This window comes from Caenorhabditis elegans, chromosome III (genome assembly GCF_000002985.6).
Source record: "Caenorhabditis elegans chromosome III".
In the NCBI taxonomy this organism is placed as follows: domain Eukaryota; kingdom Metazoa; phylum Nematoda; class Chromadorea; order Rhabditida; family Rhabditidae; genus Caenorhabditis; species Caenorhabditis elegans.
Window position 1 is genome coordinate 3,681,468 of NC_003281.10, and position 21,827 is coordinate 3,703,294.

A 21,827-nucleotide genomic window follows, 5' to 3' on the forward strand; every position below is an offset into this window, starting at 1 on the left:
AAAAAAAAGGAAAACCGACGGCTGCTGTGCGCCCCTACCGAGGCAGTATAATCGGTCGTTCGGAAATGTGGGACGACTAGAGTTGGGGCAAGGAAATAGTGTTACGTAACGAGAGACGCAGTGACATCCAGATGACTGGTCGCCTCTTTTCTCTGTGTTATTATTTTTATTATTATAGTCATTATAATAACCAGAGAGAGGCCAGTAGCAAATCTTGTGTGAGAGAAATGGCGGAGGATGAGGCAGAAGCCGATGCAAATGAAAATGAAAATGAAAAATAAAAATTAATCAAGGTTCAGAAATCGAAAGGAGAAAAGGGAAAAAACAAGATGATATATGATGCTGTTAGGCAGGAAGGAAGGCATGCCTGCCGTTTCCGCACTAATTTGATTCCATTTACATTTTTCTGCAGCAGTGACGTTGTGTGTACGGAAACTTTTCAACTTGGCAAGTTTAAACTAGAATTTAGAGCTTTTTTTTGGAAACGTTACCTGCACTTGCCTGCCTACTTTAGGCGACCTACGCCTGTCTTCTTACTATAGGAGACCTATGCCTGGCTCTTTAGACGACCTACACCTATTTGCCTACTCTAGGCAGCCCGTGCCTGCTTGGCCAACTCTAGGCGACCTATGCCTGTATTCCCACTTTAGGCGACTTACACCTACATATTTGCCTACTATAGGCGATATAAGCCTGCCTGACTAACTTAGGTAGCCTACGACTGGCTGCCTAGTCTACCTACACCATAGGCGTAGGCAGGTATGTTTTCACATCAAGGTTTTGATATTCAATATAGTAAAAATAGTCTTCGTGAAATAATAAGTTGCTGGTGACTAAAAATCGAATAAAAGAATACCCTCAATTGTTGTTGATTCCAGAAATATTTCGGATTTTGTATTCGGGATTGATGTTCTGTCCAGTTGAACGTCATTGTAAGACGCATTTGAAAATGGCACTCTATTCCTAAAAATATTTCGATTAACGTCATTCGTTTTGATATCTTTGGATTTGTTTTTTTTTTTTTCATTTTTGTGATATACATTTTAGATGATTTCATTCTTTATTGGAGTACTGTGAGCTTACTATAAGAGTACGATAAGAGTACTGCAGGGTTACTGTAACAGTAAAGTATAAGTACGGTAGGAGTATTCTAGAGTTACTGTGACTATACGGTAGTAGTACTGTAATAGGACAGTAGGTGTAGTGTAAGGTTGTAGGGTAGAAGTAGTGTAGAGTTTTTAATATGACAGTAGGAGTTCTGTAGGGTTACTGTAATTATGTTTTCTAATTATCTTCAAACTTCAAAATTAGGAAAATAATATTTATTCCAATTTATTCGAAATTATAACATTCAAAAATACAATTCAAACAATTTCATATATACAGAAAAATGGTTCAAATACACCATTCACAGTTTTGAAATTAAATTATCACTTGTCAATGGTTCTCGTCGAGTTATTTGATACCATAACAGTTTCTTCGATTTTTCCTTGAGGCTCCGTGAAATTATTGATTTCTGAAACTAAAATCCGAGAATGTTTTAAGATAAATTCAATGGGAAGCTCTTTCAGTAATAGTTCATGCAAAATGGCAAACAGCGATTGCCGAAGTTGGCGGCAACTTGGCTGCACTGCCCTGTTGTATACCGTGAAAAACTTTTTCAATACGTAAAAGTATTTTCTTGGCCAGAAAAATTTAAATTGAAAAGTGCGCCGACCAATCAGCGACGTTGGCCACGCCCTTCTGCGCGTTGCTGATTGGTCCATTTGTTAGTATAAAAAACGACAGAAAAACCATGTTTATTCACAATAATCAATAGGAATTGGTCACAATAAAAGTGACTCACAACACAGACATTATCAGCTATACAGTTAAATTATGGGAGAGATCGAGAGAGAGAGAGAGAGAAATGGGAAAAGAAATTAAAAATCAGAAATCAAAAATCGCATGCTTTTCGTTTGAAATTTAAAAAAAATCAATTAAAACTAGCCCGTGGACCGACGATTGAGGTGTTATTGATTGAATAGTAGGTTTTTGTCTCATTTTCCACGTCAGACGGGCAGTACAAGACATCACGTAACCTAGAAGGAGGAGATTTTTGATGCAACAGAGACTTTAAAAGAAATCAGTTGGGATCACCGAGTGGTCACTTACCTTCTACGGAATTTTTGTGAGAAGAGGGTGTAAAGAAGAGGGTTGCTCGCCGAGCAAGTCATTGCAAGAGCATTCATGAGGAGGATGAAGTCGTATGGAGGATGGATTGTCACGTTTAGGACAGCTCTGAAAATCGTTTTGTGATCGTGTGAAAAATTGACGACCGAATATTTTCTCATAGGCATACGCTTCTGGTACGTGCCTGCCTACCGCCTATTTTTCTTATATCTCATCAAAATTAATTCGTTAAAAAAGTAGGTTGGCTAGAAGGTAGCCAAGCTGCCATTGGCCGCCCGAAAGGCGGCTTCAGTATAACATTTTTCGAAAAAGTCAGAAAGCAGATTTCGTCTATTTCATTGACTTCAAAGTAATTTTAAAAATTTTTTTAAATACACGAAAATTCTTATCATCATCTTATGTTCATGTCAACTTAGAGATAACAAATATCACTTAAACTGCGCTCAAATCAGATCGACAGCGACCAATCAGCGAAGCGTATTAGGCGTGGCCTAGGTTGTTAATTGGTCGAAGAAATATGAACTCACTTCGACAAGAATATCACTTGAATCGGCGAATAACACACAAAATACACTGCCACACATGCAATCAACATTTTGACGACATTTCTCCTAGTACGGAGAGCATCGGAGCTTCGTGATGATGACTTGTTGTCCAGGCACGAACGAGCTGCAAATTGAAAAGTATTTAGAGAGAATCAAGAAATTACTCACTTTCACATTGAAGTGTCGGATCCTTGCACCACAGACATTTTGCAACTTTTGTGTAAACTACTGTGATGATGAAGCATGGTACAAAGTAGAAGGCGAGGAACTCGGTCAGCTTGTATCCTTGCCACCAAGTGGATTTTCCAACTGTGTTGGAGCAGGTGGCTGAAAGTTGGAAGAGCTTGAATCTCAGACTATTAGTGTTTCTATCCTCTTAAAAAGAAAAAATTGGAAAACATGTATACACTTTAGTCTTAAGCCTAAGCTTGTTGGAAAATATGTAAGCCTAAGCCTAAGCCAAAGCGTAAGCCTAAACCTAAGCCTAAACCTATGACTAAGCCTAAGCCCTAGCCTAAGCCTAATAACTCACTAGTCTTGACGGAATGCCACACAGCATATGGAGATGCAAAACAGGCGACAAAGATCCAATCAACAAGCACTGTTATCAGAACATTTCGGCGGGAACACAGCTGGCGAGCCTGCATTGGGAGGACTATTGCAATGTATCTGGAATTTTTTAAATTGGTTGATTTGCAAAAATATTATTATGTTTTTAATTATAATTGCTTCCGTACGTTCCATTTTTCTTGTACTTTCCCCACAAAAACCCAACATTTTCCAATTGTTCTTCAAACATTCTATAGTTCACCGCCATTCAGACATGTTACTCACTTGACAAATAAAAAAAAGTTTGAACTTTTGAAAATTGGTCCCCTTTCCAAAAGTTTGTGGCATGATCTCCGTCTTTACACCCTTTTTGCACATATACTCACCTTTCAATGCAAACAATCATTTGTGTGGAGATTGATGCAAATAGGAAAACACATTCCAAGTACCTGCATACTGGACACAGAAATGATGGGAAGAGCCTGGAACATATGGATTTTAGTTTAAAAGGTCTGAAATTATCTGAAATTTTTTTAAGACTGGGCCTTGAATTTAGGGGAATCTCCAGGTTGTTGTAAAGCTTGAAATGTATTTTTTTTTAATTTTGATTTGTTCACATTAGATTTTTTGAGTTATTTTTGAGCCCATTTTTGATTTCTCCTTTTTATAGCCAAAAATTTGAAATTACATATTTTTTCCAATTTTCAGATTTAACTCAATTGGAATATCATTGATGACTAGTCTAGAAAAGCAAAATTCGGCCGCTATAATTTATTGGCTGTCCGAGTTTTCGCTTCTCTTAGGCCACCTCACAACTGTCCCCTTTCCAACTTACCAATCAGTACTTCCAAAAAAGACGGGCGGTATCCATTCAGGTATTGTAAATATTAAATTGGCAAGATCTGCCACTGCCAAATTGAGCAACAAGATATTCATCACAGACTTTCTCATATTCCTATCACCTGCGATCGCATAGATCACAATCACATTTCCAATAATTCCGACGACTGAGAGAATTATGAAGAAACATACGTAGGGGATGCCCACCGCTACGGACATCGGATCCAATGGTACGCTGAAAATATTCGACATTTTATTGGAACTTATTTTGATTATTAGGTTATAAACCGCAAAGGTTTAAAAAAATTTCAACTTAAAGAATTCAAAGTTTTTTACAGAAAAAATGTTTGTTTGCCGCACTTCACGCGCTTTTATTTCAAACAAAAAATTTATGGTAAAAAACTTTTAACTACAAATTTGTTTTTTACAATAACATTAATAAGTGTTTAGTTGATGACTTTTCTATAAAGAATTATTTCGCAGAGATATGAGCTTTCTTTTGAAAATTGGCCCTTTAGAGCTTCGTTACAGTGCAACTTTGCCATTTTTGAGAGCTTGCTTTTGAAGTTTGGTAACTGAAAACGTAAGAGAAACCGTTTCTAAACTAGAACTATTGAATGAAATAGGTTTCAAGTCTACTGGTAGTCTCCTGAAGGTTGCCGTAGTGTAAGAAGGATGTCGTAGTAAGCCTACTATGAAAGAACTACAGGCACAGTAGGGGAAAGGTTTGCTCATGCCGGGACGCGGAACTACAATTTCTCCTACTGTTTTAGGCATAAAAAATTTCAAAGCTAAAAATGATTGAAATAAAAAAAGGTTTTATTGGCTTCTATTGGCTTCTTCTACAATAAAATAAAAATCGAACAAAAAATGTCTGTTGAAGCCGCTAATGTTTTATTCCATTTTTTAGACAATCAGAATCAAAATAACAGAACAAAAAATTATCAAATTCGAACTCAAAAATAAACTTTCAAAAGAAAACTGCCGCGAATCAGGAAGTCAAGAGGTCTATTTTAAGAAGGACCTGCCTGCTCTCTAAAAATTCATCGAATAACATCTTTGAAAATGGTAATGGGGTTATTCAAGTAGTGTCGGAAAATTAAAAAGTGTAGAAAAATTACGTCACAACTGTATTCAAGTAAACAAAAACATGTATTTAAATACATTTGTGACGTCACAAATGTATTGGAATACATTTTGCTACATTACTTGAATAACCCCATAAGAGTATATATGGAAATGAGCAATTGAATTGAGCAAATGAACAAGGTTTAGGTTAGTATCAGAATTCAACTATTTTCTAAAAAAAAATTTTTTAGAAGAACAAGAAAAATTCAAAAATCTAATAGCATTCATATTTTTGAATTCATTCACTATGACTTTATGACGTGTTGAACATATGTTTTGACATCTGGTCTTGAAGGTATAAAATGTCTTGTAATAAGAAGTCAGAAAACTACGAAAAATACCAGGTTTCTTAGAGTACAGGAAATTATAACGGGAGCTCTGGATACCGGAAATTTAATTTTTTTATTTTTTTGGTAGGCGAAAATAAATTGATGTTATGTTCTATTATGAAAAAATCTAAAAGAATTGGTGCAATAAGTCCTTGAGCCGAAAATCTCCAAAAATCCACAATGCGCTATATTATAAATTTTTTCTACAAAATTAAGAAATTTCGTAACTTCACCAATTCCAAAGTTAAAAGTAGCTAGACACAAGAGCCGTCCTAAACCTTCGCAGGCCACAATTATGTCATCAAGAAAATGCTTCTGAGAATAAAAAAAATAGTTTGGATAACAAAATATTTAAGTAAAAAAATATAATCCTTTGATACTTGAAAGTGTATTAGACTAAACGGATTATAACCGATCGGATGTCATCAGAAGTGTCTAAGAGGGTAACATGTAATTAGGCAGGAAATCGAGATGTTTTACACTTTCAAATTGAGTGGGCGATGAAGTTTGTGGCTTGAGCTGGAAATGAGCAATGTTCGGAAGGGGGCCTGGACTTTTCTAGGTGGCCGTGAAATGAGAAAATTCGGATATGTTCTACTAATTTTTGAAAAATGATGTCAAATTGAAAAACTCGACCGTCAATTTTCAAGCTTCAAAATTATTGCCATATTGGATTAGATGGTTTTTAAAAAGAATAAATACATATTTATATAAAAAATAAATTTCCAAGAAGTTAACAAAAACCCATCATCAGATTACTGAGAAAATAAAATTAATCATATAGCAGTTGTCACTATAATTAAAATTACAGATTACTTAGAACTTGACCAAATATTGGCGTCACCTGGTTTGGAATTGATGTATGATTGGTTGAGAATTTTTCTTAAATTTAAATATTAAAAATTGGAATTTTAGAAAGATTTTTCCAATAAGTTGAGAACATTTTGAAATTTTTTTTTAACTTTTACAGAACTATTTCAGAATTAAAAATGAGATATTTCTGGAATTTTTAAAACAACTTTCAAGATAAAATTTGTTGAGAATTTTAATAAATTTCAAAAAAAAACTCCAAAGAAATTGTTTAAACATTTTTTTGAAATAAAAAAAACTGAGGAATTTGTACAAGTTTTAAAATTCAAAAATATTAAAAAATACAAAATGTTTTTGTAGATCTACCAAACATTTTTGATGACTAAACTCGCGTCAGCTCATTAGAAATATATGTTTTTAATTAGTAATTTTTTTATGATTTTTCTAGAAAAAAAAAACGTCAGTTTTTACTGCAAAGAAGCCAAAATTAAAGATTAGAAACTAAAAATCTCTAAATCGAAAAAAACGTTGCATACAACCACGCGTCATGCCCTTCTCAAGCACACCACTTATTGCATATTAGATGATTTTTTAGGCATTAAAATTTCAAAAGATCACAGTGCTCAGTACAAAGAATTACAGAATTTTAAATCGAAGAACTCAAAACATCACAAATGAAATTACGCGCAAACTTTGACAATACGAAATTATTTTTTATTTCAACAAAGCACATTGTCATGTGGCTCGACAAATGCTGAACAAATATTATACTTTTCCTTCCACTAAAAATTTAATTTAAAAATTGTTTCAAAGTCCCAAAAAGTGGAGAAAAGGTGCATCAAAATGCATTCCTAGAAGTTGTTAGAACAAATAAGGATTGAACTAAAAGATGCTCGGAGCAAATCTCAAGCTCTTTTCTGCAAATTGTTGTGAGCCCCTTCTGGACAGGAAATACCCTCCTTGTGGTCAGGAATGTCACGTATTAGTGAAAATTGAAGGTTTTTTGAAGTTAATTGAAAATATATATTGCTAGTCTTTTCAGTTTTGCCCGTAAAATCTGATGCATTTTTCCCTAATGCATAATATTTCCCGAGCAAATTTAAGAACAATTTCTTACAGAAAATTCAATTTCTACAATAAATTGAGAGACAAACTTTAAAAAAAAATGCTCGTGAAATTTGAAATTACAGGAATGTTGCGCACAAAATGCGTCATACGCGCGAACGATTTCTATTTTTGACAGTGAAATTTGAACGCCATGGAAGCTTCGGAGCAGAGTTTTGCGCGGAAAATCTGATGCATAATTATTTTGAAAAATGTGCGTAAGATGTGATGCATTCCGTCCAGAAATAGGTCCCAATGCATTAGATTTTACGGGCAAATTTTTTTGAAAAATTTATAGAAAATTTGTTTAAAAATAGATTTATTATAAAAAAGTTATTATTATAAAAAGTTAGACATTAAGAATAAAAAAAATGAAATGTGGCGTTTTACAAAAATATCCATAAAACATGGTGCATCGAATCCAAAAAAATGTCTAATGCGCTAGATTTACCGCGCAATTTTCAGAATTTTCTGGTAGAATAACTAAAAAAATGGCTTGTGAAACATGGTGCATCGAAAAATTGTTTGCAAAATATTCAATACACCATATTTAACGCGCAAATCTCAACGACAGTGTAGTAGTCACAAGACAAAATTACCAATAAAAACGATTAAAACGAACGTCAATTGAACTTTCTTTGTGTGCTCCCTCCTGAATCAGTGCAAACTTGGCAGATTTTAGAAAAGGGAGCACACGAGGGGGCAATTCACACAGTTGAGGCAAAATTTTCCGTGTTGAAACAGTGTTGAACGATTTATGTAACGAGAGAATTAGAAATGGCTGAGCAAATAGGCAATTCGGTTGTTGGGGGTCGCGATGGAAGAAGAGCTGCTGGTTGCCACATAAAGTACTGTAGACTGATGATCGAAAAGCGGAAGTTTTTTTTTGCTTTGTTAGTAGTTTGGAAAATTATTTCTTGAGGGTTAATGGGTAACTGGACATTCTGGAAATTGTTGGACAATGTTCTTTGTGAAAAAATGTATCCAAAAAAATTATAGATTTTTTTTTGAAAAAGACAAAACTTTTTTGAAGCCCATCGGACGACGAACGTTTAGATGCATACTATTAGGAAAATTTTTAAAACAGAAAAAAGTCTATCTGAAATTTTTTTTCGGGTTTTTTCCACTTTTTTTTTTTGAAAAATTAGAAAAAAATTAGTTAAAGTTGTTTCCAGCTTTAGAAAGCATAAAGAACTAATTTTATGCTTTAAGAAAATGTTAATTTTTCAATAATTTATTTTGGAGGGAAACCGGTTTGGAAAAATATTCCGATTTTTTCAAAAAGCTTCCATAATGTTTGTATACAAAATTTCAAAGTTGGAACTAGAAAATTGTGAAAAAAACGCACTGAAAACATTTTAGATCGACTTATTTTGCAGCTCAAAGTGCTCCTCGGCATCTGAATTTTTCTTAGTGGACTGCTACTATAAATTTTTTTTCTCAGGAACTGGAAGAAGTCAGAGAGAACTTCTATACTTTTTTCCTAGTATGCAATCCCAAATGAACCGTGAAAGCTACAAAGAATTCCAAAAATCTTGCAATTTCTCCTGAGAATATTAATCTGGCTGAAAAAACCTGTTTGTGTCTGATTTTGAGGTATATTAAAAATAAAAATATTAATAACAATCAAAAAGCGATCAAAAAAACATGGAAGTAGTAATTCACAGGTCTGGTCTGCAGAGATTGCTTAGGCACATAGGCAGGCACGTAGGCAAGTAAGTGGTGCAGATTCGAAAAAAAACGCTTATTTAACATAAAAGTAAAAGAACAAACAGTAAATTAAGTTGTTGAGCTAAAGTGCTATGGCATATTCTAATTCATGCAAAGTAGTTATTTTTCAGGGTGAGCCGCTGACTTTCAGATTGTTGTTTATAATAACTTTTTCTCAGAAAATACCAGAAAATACATCTGAATGTGACGTTTTTCAGGAAAAGAAGAACAAAAAAAATTCATTTAATAGACGTTCAGTTTTTCTTCTTTTTCAGTTAATTACTTTTGTGATCGGTTTCTCGCTGAAAAAATGTATTTAAAAATTATAATTTCTGCTACTTTCTGTCAGAAAACTATTCGCCTTTTTCTGTCTGCTGCATAAAAAATTAACGTGCGAATTCGTCAATCTCATGGGAAAGGAAAAAATAAAGACAAAAAGGGAATAAATGTTGATTCCGCATTCTGATGTGAAGAGAAAAAGAAGTACTTATCTCGTTTTGTTTTAAGTGTGGAATGACGGATAGGGAAGTCAAGCTTTTTCAGAAAATTTTTGAACTTGAAAATGCATCTGCGCTCTATTGCAGTTTTCTTGATCTTTTAGAATTGTGTGTTAAATGTGGTGCCTTGAAAGTCGCTGAACCAGATTATTGTGCAAATTTATGTGGTGTCAGAGTGTCCCATTTCGGTTTGGTCTACGTAGATCTACAAAAAATGCAGGAGCAGACTTCTCAACTGATTTCGCATGGTTAAGAACGTGTTGTTGTCACATTTGCGAAAAATTCCCGCACTTTTTGTAGATCAAACCGTAATAGGACTCTCTGACACCACATGATATTTCTAATTTAAAAAAAGAAGGTGGCAGGCCGGCAGTTAAGATAACTTTTGAGTAAAAAATAGTTCTACTCCGCAAAAAAAACCCAAAAACCATAGATCTTTGTTACTTCCCTCTTGAGATGTTTAATATTATAATGACGTTAAACAAAAAATACATGAAGAATAACAGGGGTCGACGCACAAATTAGGTTAGTCATATTGCTTGTTAAAAGAAAGCATCACGACGAAAAGCATATTGAAATATCAGAAAAACAGGCAAAAACCGGAAGTTTAAAAATTACGTCAAAGCAAGTGTGCTCTACTGTTCATCACTAGGTAGAAAATATCTCGGAGCATTCTCACAGGGGCAAATGAATGCTCATTTTGTCATGGAAATCTTGAGCAAGAAAAAACCATTAAGAATCCACAAACGTTACGTTTATTACGTCCCAATTTGAATATAGACTCGTCTTGAAACGAAAAAAAAACGCATAAAATTGAAAGACATTAGACTTTATTGCAATTCTGTCATTTCCGTTGGATATCTTTTTAAATTTATTTTAAATTTTATGTATTTTAATGGGAAAATTTGAAAAGAGATTTTTGAGCAAAGTTTTGCAGAAGATATGGTGCATTGAGCCGATGAATAATTTTGCGAAAAAATAATTTTTGAGTTTTTGAATTTTGCGTTAAGCTATTTTTATACGCGGAATTTAAATTTCACGATAATTTTTCAACAAAAATTTTAATTTGGAACCAAAACTTGTTGGAAAATATCCGAATTTTTAAATTCGCGCCAAATTGTTCAAAAAATAAATTCTATTTTTTAATTTTGCACATCTATTTAATCTAATCTAATGGTAATCTAGATATCTATGTAAAAATATAAATTTAAATTTCGCGCCTAAGATTTTGGGAAAAAAAATTGAAAATTGAATTTTTGGAAAAATAGTCAAAGTAGGAATTTGGAAGGAAATAGTGCCAAAAATTATTTGATCAATTTTTAAAGGTAATAAATTAATTTTTGAACAGGTCTTGAAGCGAAAATAAAGCCCATTTAGACTCCACCCATAATATCTCACTTCAGAAATTTATTTTTCAAAAAGTTCTGAAAAAAATCAGTGGGAGGCTTGACGTGTTTGTTCCCAAAAAAAAATGTTTCTTGTCCACATTCATTTTTGATGAGTTCCAATGGACAAAAACAAAGAAATTCTGGAATTAAATTTCATCGCTTCAATAGTTTTCTAAAATATTCTAATTCAGAATTTAAAAAAATGTAACACAAACATTTGGTTCAAAAATTGAAAAGAGCCAATCTTCTGGACTCTAAAATGATCACACATCTTCCGGTGGAATCTTCTTTTAATCGTGCAAATTTAAATGTTGAAAGAGAGACAGAAAAGGGAGAGTTAATGTAATTTTATGCGACACACTCGGAACATTCTGGAAAACGTTTTCCAATTTTGAAGAGTGATGGTAAAACATAAATTTTAAGGTTTCAGCTAGATGATAGCAAAACAATTTGAACTGCGAAGTTATGTAAAAAATTGTATTCTACATTTTTGTAGTTGCCAAATTTTTGATATCATTAAAGATGGACGAGATATACCGTATATTTTCTATTAGTGCTGCATCTCCAGTAGTACTGCAGTCTCTAATAGTGCTGCATTCAAAAAGGGTCCAAAAAATAGTGCTGCAGTCTCTATTAGTGCTGCACCCCATTTTCTATTGAAAGAGTCACTTGACTGTTTCGATATTTTTGGGTATTTTTTTTGTATATTTTTGATGATTTTTTGATAATTTACGAAATTAATTGAATTATTGGGTCTTTTTGTTACAAAAGTTCGCAATTTTTATGAATTTCTGCTTAAAAAAAAGAGCTTTTGTGACTAAAAACTAGTGATCTATAATTGAAAATAGCCGTTCGAAAATTAATGCTGCAGTCTCCAGTAGTACTGCAGTCTCTAATAGTGCTTCATTTAAAAAGGGCCTGGAAATTAGTGCTACATGCAGCACTAATAGAGAATATACGGTATAAGGAAAAATCGGGGGAAATTTTTTTTAAATTTTTTGGAGGAGGGGCGGTGTCAAATGTGTATTTTTGTCAAAACTGAAATTCTTTTTTAGAACTATACTACTGCAAAAATGATATTTAATTATGTTTTTAGTTTATTTGAAATATAATTTTTTAAATTTTTTTTAAATTCAGCTCTTAAAAAAATCTCAAAGTTTCGCGTATGGCTAACATCTTAATGAATTTTTTATTAGTTTTTAAAAAGTATGTTACCTTTTAAAATAACAATCTTGAAACACAAAGTCCATGCAAAAAACATAAAAAATCTGCGAGTGAAATTGAGAAGAAAATTAGATTTCAAAAGCATAAACGGATATAAATTCAGAGACCACTTGTTTAATTTTATTTTTGCAATTGGAGTTCTCACAATCTGGTTTATTACTGGAAATTAGATCGGGTCAGGTGCAAATTTGGAGTACTGTAGTCCTTGTGAAAAGAAGGAAAATGGGATTATTTAGTTCAAGGAAAGGATTTTTAAATTCTGTTTTAATTCTGTTTTCAAGCCAAGAAAACACAGCGTTCGTATTACCCAGACGAAAAATACGACACCCGGTCTCGACAAGACAAAATTGTTAAATGAAAAAAGGTTTGCGCCTTTAAAGAGTACTGTAGTTCCAGTTTGAATAGATTTTTATTTAAGAAAGTATATTTGTTTATTGAAAACCAAGCAGAATAAAACAATCAAAAATACATTTTAAAAAAATTTTAAAAATCGATAAGAATTCGGCAGCAACAAAAGAAATTTGGAGAGTACAGTATTCTTTACAGGCGCACATCCCTTTCTAGATATGTATAACACAATTTTGTCGTGTCGAGACCGACCATATTTTTCGTGCAAAAATCGCAAAATTTCGGGTCTGCATAATAATTAAAAGCGTAAGAAACATTACATATCCTTGAAAAAAATAACTAGTTTTACATGAAAAATTCATTTTTCACTATTTTGAGATTAATTGAAGTTCGCAACAACAAAAAATCCACCCACCTTGCCATATTTCTCAAGTGAAACACCAAATGATGCACCAAGAGCTGTTCGAGAGAAAAAAAAAACAGGAAAAAGGCGCGAGAGCCGGATGTCAACAATGAGATTATTGCGCCAAGAAGGTGCTATCGAATCAGAAAAAGCTGAAAAAAACTGCTGAAAAACACTCAAGAATGATATAGAGAAACAAGTCTTGAGGGGAAAGAAGAGGAACCTTGATAGTTCAGTCTGAAAAAAAAACAAGTGCTCGGGGGAGGATTCGAGGAAAAGCGGGAGTCTAGAGAGCAATGGACTCAGTTTTGAGATTTAATTGAGAGGCTTCCACTTTAATTCCTGAAAACGAGGCAAAAAAATTGATTTTTATTCGATTTCATGCACGCTTTTTCAGACATTTGTCGTGAAATGCGTTTTTTTTTTGCTAAAACTGATGTAAGAATATTTCGATCGTGTCGAGACCAATAGTCGCAACACTTGCCGAAAAAGGCCGCCTACTTCTCATGTGTTTTGTTAGTTTAATCCGATTTTCAATATTATTTTTTGTGCTTTGATTTCAGATATTTCTAATATTACATTAGCGACTCAAACAACTAATCTAAGCGCAAAAGCGCTCCAAGGCAAAATGAAAACGCTCCTCCCACAACAGCTGGGTCTCGTTAGGTATTGGCGGCAAAACCGTAAATTCAGACTTTTTCAATTATTTTCACCGATTTCAAAGCCAAAGTGAATTATTGAAAATTAATGTAGAAAAAGTTCTCTTTTCAATAATTTTTGTATGAAAAACGGGAATAAATGTTCAAAAATGCTAGAAAACCGGTGAAAACCATTGAAAAAATTCAAACTAACGACTTTACCGCCAATACCCAACGAGACCCAAATTACGGTAGCCGGAGCATTTTCATTTGTCCGTGGAGCGCGTCTGCACTTTGTTTCAGTTTTCTGCGTCTCTACAATATGTATAATATCTATAGTTTTTTATGTCACAGAAAGAGGATTTTGGAACATAGCCGTGAAAATAATGGTGGCCGAGTTTTTTTTCTTCTCGCGGCCATTCCTAGGCTTTAGGCCACACGGCCTCCACCACGAGAAATGCGCAGAGAGAGCGCAGAGAAAAAGGCGGTCTCTGCGTCTCTCACCTCCACAGCATGGCGAGAGTGCGCGCTCAACCACCTCACTTAGAAGGAGTCGGGAAGAAAGGAAAATGCATATTTCTGAAAAGAAACAATTGGAACGGATGCAGAGTACTGTCCTCTACAGTCTGGCATAAATTTCACAGAATAGTTTTGTCATTGAAATAAGTGAAGAGAGTGAACATAATATTACACATTCCCCTCTAAAACGAGCAAGTTTAAGATTTTTTCCCAAATTTTTTTTGTAAAATGTATTCAATATATTCCCAATTAATGAGTTAATACAAAAAAACCCCAATAAATAAGTTATGAGAGAAACTTTTTTTGACATCAAACATTTACAGCTCAAAATTTCAGCACTTTCCGGAAGCTAGTGACCGTAAAATGAAAGATTTCAAAAATCGGAAAAAATACGATTGTTCTAATTTTTAATACGCACATTTTGACATATCACACATGAAAATTGGTCAATGTTGAAAATATGTTTTTTGATCTAGAAGATTGACTACAGTACTAAAATGACCAAATTTTCAGGTTTTTCGCAATTTTCAGGAAATTCTTGGCTTGGACTGAAAAATCGGAAAAAATACGATTGTAATAATTTTTAATACGCACAAATTGACATATCACACATAAAAATTGGTCAATGTTGAAAATATGTTTTTTGATCTAGAAGGTTGGGTGGCGACTACAGTACCCGCTCTACTGCGCCCTCACACTTTGGATGCTCCTATCTCCGCTTCTATGAAAGTTACAAAAAAGTTGTCAACTAACAAAATGTTCAGTTTGACATTGTGAACATTTTTTCTGTTGACAATATTTTTCTAACTAGTAAGACAGATAATATAGACCCCAAAAGTCGTACTTATGAGAAAATCAGAGATCAGTTCATAACTCAAAAAATAAAGACTTTAGAAGAAAGTAGTCAACTGCAAATGTGTTAGATATCTTATATAGAGTATTTTCCCAATAAAAAAACCAATTTTAATGTTTAGGATTTTTTGATATGGCCGGTTTAAGATGATCACTTTTCAAAAGTCAAAATCTCCATTATTTTTGTAGATAGAAATGTAGTTTTTGCTGGTAAATGTTGTTTTTTATCTGCTTAACATTTTCTCAGTTGAAAATATTTTTGTATCTTCAGCGAGGACAGAGATTTGATGGTTTTAAGAGAGGGTACTGTAACTGGGACTTCATTCATCAAATCATAGCTGTATCTTTTTAGTGGAACGAGATATCAAAAAATTGTCAACTAAGAAATGTTCACCTATTTGTGATGTTCATTTTGTCAGTTCACCGCTAGTTTCTATCTCCAACGCGAAAAAAGTTGTAGCTGTTCAAAGTCCATAAAGTACATACACTTCACCACGAGAAGAGCGAGAATCAACCCGAAGCCACAGTCGTACATATTTTCTTTATTTAAACCGTTCAAATACACTCATCGTATCATATTTAACAATTTTCAATCTAAAAAAGTGCTCTTCTGTCCATAATTCTTCTAATTCCATCTAATTCTTGCTAAAAACCACTGAAAAACAGCTCGTATTAACTATTTATTGTAAGTTCCGCCTTCCCATTTTATCAACTTCACTATTTCTGTGAAAAAAATTCAAAATTTCGTTCAAAAATAGCGATTCTAGCTCAATTTCATGAATATCTGTTGAAAGCGGCGGCGAGGCAAGGTGGTCGTCCGCAAACGCGCAAACAAAAAGCGAGAGAGTGTGCGCATTTCTCGTGGTGGAGGCCGTGAGGCCAAGAATAACGCTAGAAATTTCCAGAAAACGTACCTGAAAACAGAAAAAAACCTTTTTTTTAGTTTTCTAAACTCAAAAAATATTTTTTGTAAGAAAGTTGAAAAAAAAAGTTCAACCAATTTTCGAAAAAAATAAAGAAACTCCAAACAAAACCAGTGGGAGTACCGGAATCAAATCAAGCATAACGATTTTTTAGTCTTTGTTCTCTCTTTTCGAAGCTTCTCGAGTAGGAGGAGTTGTCTCTGAGCCCCCGACAAAAGAATATGCCAGGTTCTCACAAATTATTCAACGAGTGAGGTGAGAGAGAGAGAGATCAAAGGTATCCGTGTCAGGTACAAATCTGAGAAGAGAAACCGGAAGACTGCCACAAGAAATGCGTGTTTTCCGTTGTTTCTTCTTCTATTTATAAAAATAATAAACTAAAAAATTTGTATTGCACCGAGCTGGAAATAAAAACAACGAATTAATTAAATTAATTTTAAAAAAAAGATTTAAACGAGATCTTCTTCTGGATGTTTGTGGCTGTCGTGAACCCATTTCTGAAACAAAAATTCAATTTAAAAATTATAATTATTCAGATTTAAAATACCGTCGGCGCATTTCTTCTCCAGTGCTCCGGAGTCGCAGATCTTTCGCGTCGGAAGCGTACTCCTCCACGCCCACGTACAGTAATTCCGTTTTCATCTCTGCGAGGTTGGCTTCGCGAAGAATCTCCTCGATTTTCTTTCTGAAAAAATCTAGTTTAAGAAATTAAGAAATTTAACTTTAAAATAGTTTCAAAAAATCGGGAATTAATTTTGGTGGAAAATGGAGAAATGACAGGAAGATGCTAAAAATTAGATTTCTCCAATCAAGTAAACTTTTTTTTTTGCAAATTTTTTCCATTAAAAATCGAAAAATCAGCGAAATTCAATTCTTGATCGATTGATTCGAAAATATTTGGTTCTTTTCGTGGCGAGACCTGGAACCGAATTTTTCATTACAAAATAAACCTTATAGTCGCGATTCTTCTCATGAGATCTAGATCTTGATCTTCTCGATCGATACTCTCTTCTCTTATCATTTCTCATTTCATGCTTCTTCTCATTGTCATCATCACGATAGAGCCAAGATTTCGGGCATTTCGGGATCTCATTGTCCCTTGCGTTATTATTTTTCTCTTCGAGAGCAGCGGCGAGCTCTTCATCTGTCTTCAATGGTTTCTTCTTTTTCACGAGTTCTCCACAATTGGAGATCAAAACTTTTGCGAGTGGTTTCGATTTATCATCAACCGCAAGATTGTCGATGTAATCTACAACGTTTTGTCCTTTGACAACCTGGAATTCAATTTATTTTAACATTAAAGTATAAAAGTATCGTAATTTCAACAGATTTTGACTTAAAGGCGCACGGCTTTAAAGAGATGGGTCTCGGCGTGCTAAAAATTTATAGTAGTTGGTTTTTTTGTTCATTTTTCTGTTATTTTGAAATCGTTTTAAATCGGTTTTCCCTGTAAAAATGATTTTATGAACAAAACATTACTTTTTATTTTAAAACTGAAAAACAATTTTTAACAAAGTGAAAACAGACGCAAAACTTCAAAAATGACTACCATAAACTGTCTTTCGCGCCGAGACCCATCTGAATAAATCTCTGCGCCTTTATGTTAGAATCTCGTGAAATCATGATTTTATAATTATAAAATTAATATATTCTTTAAAATCCATTATGCACCTCTCCAAAAACAACATGTTTTCCATTGCAATGTGGAGCTGCAGCCGTTGTGATGAAAAATTGAGAAGAATTTGAATTTGGTCCTTTATTGGCCATTGACAACAAATAGGGCCTTGAGTGCTTTAATTTGAACTTTTCATCGTCAAAGTATCGTCCGTAGATCGAGAATCCTCCTCTACCATCTCCTTCTGTGATGTCTCCTCCCTAAATCGTCAATTTTTCAAAAATTTCAGCTAAAAACCGCCGGACCTGGATCATAAACTTCTTTACAATTCTATGAAATTCGTTTTGTTTGTAATGAAGCCGTGCTTTATTATTTGGAGTCATTCCGACTTCTCCTGTGCACAATGCTCGAAAGTTTTCACATGTTTTAGGTGCTGAAAAATAATTGATTTTTTTTAAATTAATTTTCTGGGCAGATTTCTAACCATCTTCGACAAAAAGTCGTATTTCAATTCTTCCAATCAGATTCTCATCGACTGAAATATCTAGGAACACTCTTTTTTCAGCGGCCATTCGCAGCCTGAAAATGGTTTTGGTTTCGATTCGAAATTTTAAATTCCGAAATAAAGAAATATAATTTCACAGAAGCCTCAACGAAACAAAAAACATTCTCCGGGATTCAATTTTTAGGGTTTTATATATATAATATATACGGATGGAAACAAAAAAAAACGAGTAATCACAATTCAACGCCGTGACTTCAAACAATAAATAACATATATATTATTAATTTAAAGCTCTTCGTGATCCTGAGATGCGGTTTCAGATTCGGAAGCAGATCCAGCATACTTGTTGACAAATTCTTCGAACTTCTCGAGGTTTCTGTCTCCATCATAGTCGACTGGGGTAGAAGATCCGGCTGGCCACAGCTTCAGGGTTGGGAAAGAGTTGACCTTGACGTCGGCAAGCTGAAAATGGAAATAATAATTATGAATATTGATACTTTCAAAATTCTTACCTCGTTGAGAGTAGCATCAAGCTTTGCAATGACAACATTTGGGTTGGACTCGTACTTCTCAGCAAGCTCATCCCAAACTGGAACCAGTTGCTTGCAATGTCCGCACCATGGGGCGTAGAATTTGACGAAGACAGTCTTGGTTTCATCAAGGGCAATTTCGTTGAAGTTGGAGGCGACGAGAACCTTAACTGGGAGTGCATTCCAATCTTCTGGAAGATCTTGAGCCTTCAAGTCTTGAGCAGACTTTCCTTCCAAATATGAGTTGGTGAAAGCTTCGAAATCTTCTCCTTCTTGTGGCTTGAACTTCTCAACTTGATCGGCAAGGCTGACAATTCTGTTGGCTGGGGTGTTCTTGGCATCGACTCCGAGGAACTCGAGAATTCTTGCGTTCTCTTCAACATCAACGTCGAGAAGAACAAAGACGATCTTAGCACGGAACTTCTTAGCGACCTCAGTGAACTTGGCAATAGTCTCATCGAAAGAAGAGTCTGACTTGCGGATGATCAAAAAGTGGAACTTTTTGAGGTCTCCTCCGACGATTTCTTGAGCAGATTCGTGGGTGAACTCGGTCACGGCAGAGAGCTTGTAAGCGTGGAGCCATTGCTTAAGAGCGATGGTGTTGGTGATTTCAGCTTCAGCAATTGTGCTAGTCTCGCTGTCGTCTCCATCAGTGCGGATAAGAGCGACTCCATCTTCATTCAAAGATGCGGCAGCAGCAACCTCAGCAGAACCGGCAACGGCGAAGAATGCGTCATCGACAGAATCAGCAACTTCGTTGTAGATGGTAGCAGCATCAGATTTCGCGTCCTGAAAAATAAATAAATTAAATAGGTTGTACTTTTTATGTAAAAAAATACCTTGAAGTATCCAAGAACAACAACTCTGGTCTTTCCCTTCAATTCCTCGAGTTGCTCAACTGACTCAACAGTGGTAACAGTTGGTCCACTCTTCTTCTTGACCCAATCGACAATTTGAGCGGTGGCGCGTCCTCCGGTGTATTTCGTTGGCTTTCCACTCTTGAAGTAGAGGATAGTTGGATATCCACGGACCTCGAACTTGGATGCAAGAGCTTGGTTTTCGGTGGCGTCAACCTTGGCGAGCTTGATATCGGATCCTTCCTCCTTCAGCAAATCGGCGGCTTCGTCGTACTTTGGAGCAAGAGACTTGCAATGTACACACCATGGAGCATAGAATTTGACTAGAACAAACTCATTTCCATTGATAGTTTCTTCGAAATTGCTCTGAAAACAGTTTTTTAGAAGATAATGATCAGAATAAATGTTATACTTCAGTGAGAACAAGCACGTTTTCGCTGTCAGCAACAACTGCTCCGATTGATGCGACCAGGAGGAAGATAAAGGACACTGACAGTGACATAATTACCTGAAAATTTAAAAAAATAGTAATAGAAAATTTGAGGAAGTTATCATTGAAGAGAAAAGAGGTATAGACAACGATAAGTGTGCAAACAATACGTTAGCCATTACTTTGCGATCAAAAAAGTAGGGTATGAGTATTGACAAACGCAGTCAATTTTTCTTTTAAAAAATCCTCGTCGTTCACAACCTGCTAGGAAGAGTGCGAGCGACGAGAAGAGAAGGAGAATAAGCGCACGTTGTAAAACAGAGTAACGAGAGAAAGAGAAGAGACCGTGAACGCCCCGGCAGAGACAACGAGGACCGCGAAACTGCAAGACGAATGGACAGTGCAGTATTGACACGTCAGCATACGCGTGTACGGGAGATGTCCACGTGGACGTCACCGTGGCGACCTTTATGACTTATTGAGATGAGAGTTCGCGCATTTAATGGAAAATTAATTGTGTTCTAAACCTTAAAACAGTGAGAAAATGAACAAAACACATCGAACTGAAAGTTTGTGCAACTACAATGCTAAAGGAACGTCGACGGCCCGGAAATGAGAGTCTATTCGAATATAATTATGCTTATCTTCAACTTAAAATTATTCTGAACCCAAAAAATTTATTCGGAATGGGCAAGTTTATCAAAAAAGTTGTTTTTGGAACTAAAATTAGCTCAAAAAATGACTTTAAAAACTGGGTCAAATAATCACTCTTTTAAAGACGCACCGGATTTAAAGATATGGTCTCGAAGCGCTGTATACAGTGTAGTCCGAGTGGACAATCAAATACTTGTTTCAATGATTTCTAATTTCATTTTTTTTTGGAAATTCTTTTTTCTTTCGTGATTTTGTCACATACATATTACATTATATTCAGGTTTCCGCTATGAAAATCCCACTAATCCTGTTGCTGGTTGTTTCAATTCAATGTTTCTATGTGAGAAACCAGACTGAAGACTCGATGGCAGAAGGATTACGTTCGAAGGTGGGCTCAAAATGAGGATATATCAAAACACATAAATATTAAAGGATAATAGTATCGAATTGTTCGGTCAACGCGTGGAGGTGCCGTCGTGGTTGAATACGGCAGCTGAGAAAACAAGAGGAATGTTTGACTCTGTGACAGGTCTTTTCGGAAAGAGTACAGTAAGTATATAACATCGACGGTGGGAGGGGTCATATTGACACAACCGTTTTTAGGCCACGTCGCGCAGATCGTCGGACGGCTTGATGACAAATCTGAAGAAGGATGAGGCGACAAGGATTTGGTTTGCAGTCTATCTCAACATCATTCTCGTTGCTCTGATTTACGTTTTCATCACGATTAAGCTGGTAAAAAATGATTACACTAAAGATTAAAGCTAGATAATTGAATTTTTAGGCACTCATGTCACTGAGCGAAGGAAAAACTGAGCGCAAGAAACGGAACACCTTCAGTTCACACGTTGCCTACGATTCCCCCGACTATAATGTCCCATTGACCAGTATTGCAACAAGAGAGATTCCAAGAGGTCCCGTTCAAGATGAAGATTTCGAGATGGCTTTGGAAGTCCGAGAGGATGAGCAAATCGCCATTCCGAACCCTGATCTCCGCAGTGATTTATCCACGGAATTTGATGATAATCACTAGTTCTAATTCATGTTCAAAATTTTTGTAAATAGCATCACTAATCTATTCCAATTTGACAGGTTCCTATTGCACGAGTATTTCTTCATAAACACGGTTATTCGTTTTTTTTTCCTTTTTAGAAACACAAATCTGAAGAACATGAATTGCTTGACCTTGGTATTGGCGGCGATAACCTAGAAAGTGGGACAAGTTATTTCTTGCTGTCCACGTATCTTTGGATAAGG

The 21,827-nt window shown here is 35.0% G+C and overlaps 4 protein-coding genes across 4 annotated transcripts; 1 reads left to right on the plus strand and 3 right to left on the minus strand.

Annotated features, from left to right (window-relative positions):
• Positions 1-1,785: 1,785 nt before the first annotated feature.
• On the minus strand, positions 1,786-4,341 carry npr-15 (Neuropeptide receptor 15). The gene is made up of 7 exons (NM_001395820.1): positions 4,102-4,341; positions 3,653-3,748; positions 3,250-3,386; positions 2,886-3,044; positions 2,700-2,841; positions 2,155-2,280; positions 1,786-2,081 (listed from the first exon to the last, which is right to left on the minus strand). Exons 1-7 carry the CDS (start codon positions 4,323-4,325, stop codon positions 1,976-1,978), a joined length of 990 nt encoding a protein of 329 aa, NP_001382691.1. The 5' UTR covers positions 4,326-4,341; the 3' UTR covers positions 1,786-1,975.
• Positions 4,342-16,353: 12,012 nt separating this feature from the next.
• Positions 16,354-18,173, minus strand: cyn-9 (Peptidyl-prolyl cis-trans isomerase 9). Its single transcript, NM_065344.5, has 6 exons — positions 18,079-18,173; positions 17,900-18,027; positions 17,651-17,854; positions 16,930-17,253; positions 16,527-16,664; positions 16,354-16,476 (listed from the first exon to the last, which is right to left on the minus strand). Exons 1-6 carry the CDS (start codon positions 18,164-18,166, stop codon positions 16,429-16,431), a joined length of 930 nt encoding a protein of 309 aa, NP_497745.1. The 5' UTR covers positions 18,167-18,173; the 3' UTR covers positions 16,354-16,428.
• Positions 18,174-18,271: 98 nt separating this feature from the next.
• pdi-1 (Protein disulfide-isomerase 1) lies at positions 18,272-19,994 on the minus strand. Its single transcript, NM_065345.7, has 4 exons — positions 19,899-19,994; positions 19,469-19,852; positions 18,612-19,418; positions 18,272-18,561 (listed from the first exon to the last, which is right to left on the minus strand). The coding sequence occupies exons 1-4, from the start codon at positions 19,986-19,988 to the stop codon at positions 18,385-18,387; spliced, it is 1,458 nt and encodes a 485-aa protein (NP_497746.1). The 5' UTR covers positions 19,989-19,994; the 3' UTR covers positions 18,272-18,384.
• A 798-nt stretch (positions 19,995-20,792) lies between these two features.
• Positions 20,793-21,705, plus strand: C14B1.2 (Conserved plasma membrane protein). Its single transcript, NM_065346.9, has 4 exons — positions 20,793-20,958; positions 21,003-21,119; positions 21,174-21,305; positions 21,355-21,705. Exons 1-4 carry the CDS (start codon positions 20,860-20,862, stop codon positions 21,601-21,603), a joined length of 597 nt encoding a protein of 198 aa, NP_497747.1. The 5' UTR covers positions 20,793-20,859; the 3' UTR covers positions 21,604-21,705.
• Positions 21,706-21,827: the final 122 nt, after the last annotated feature.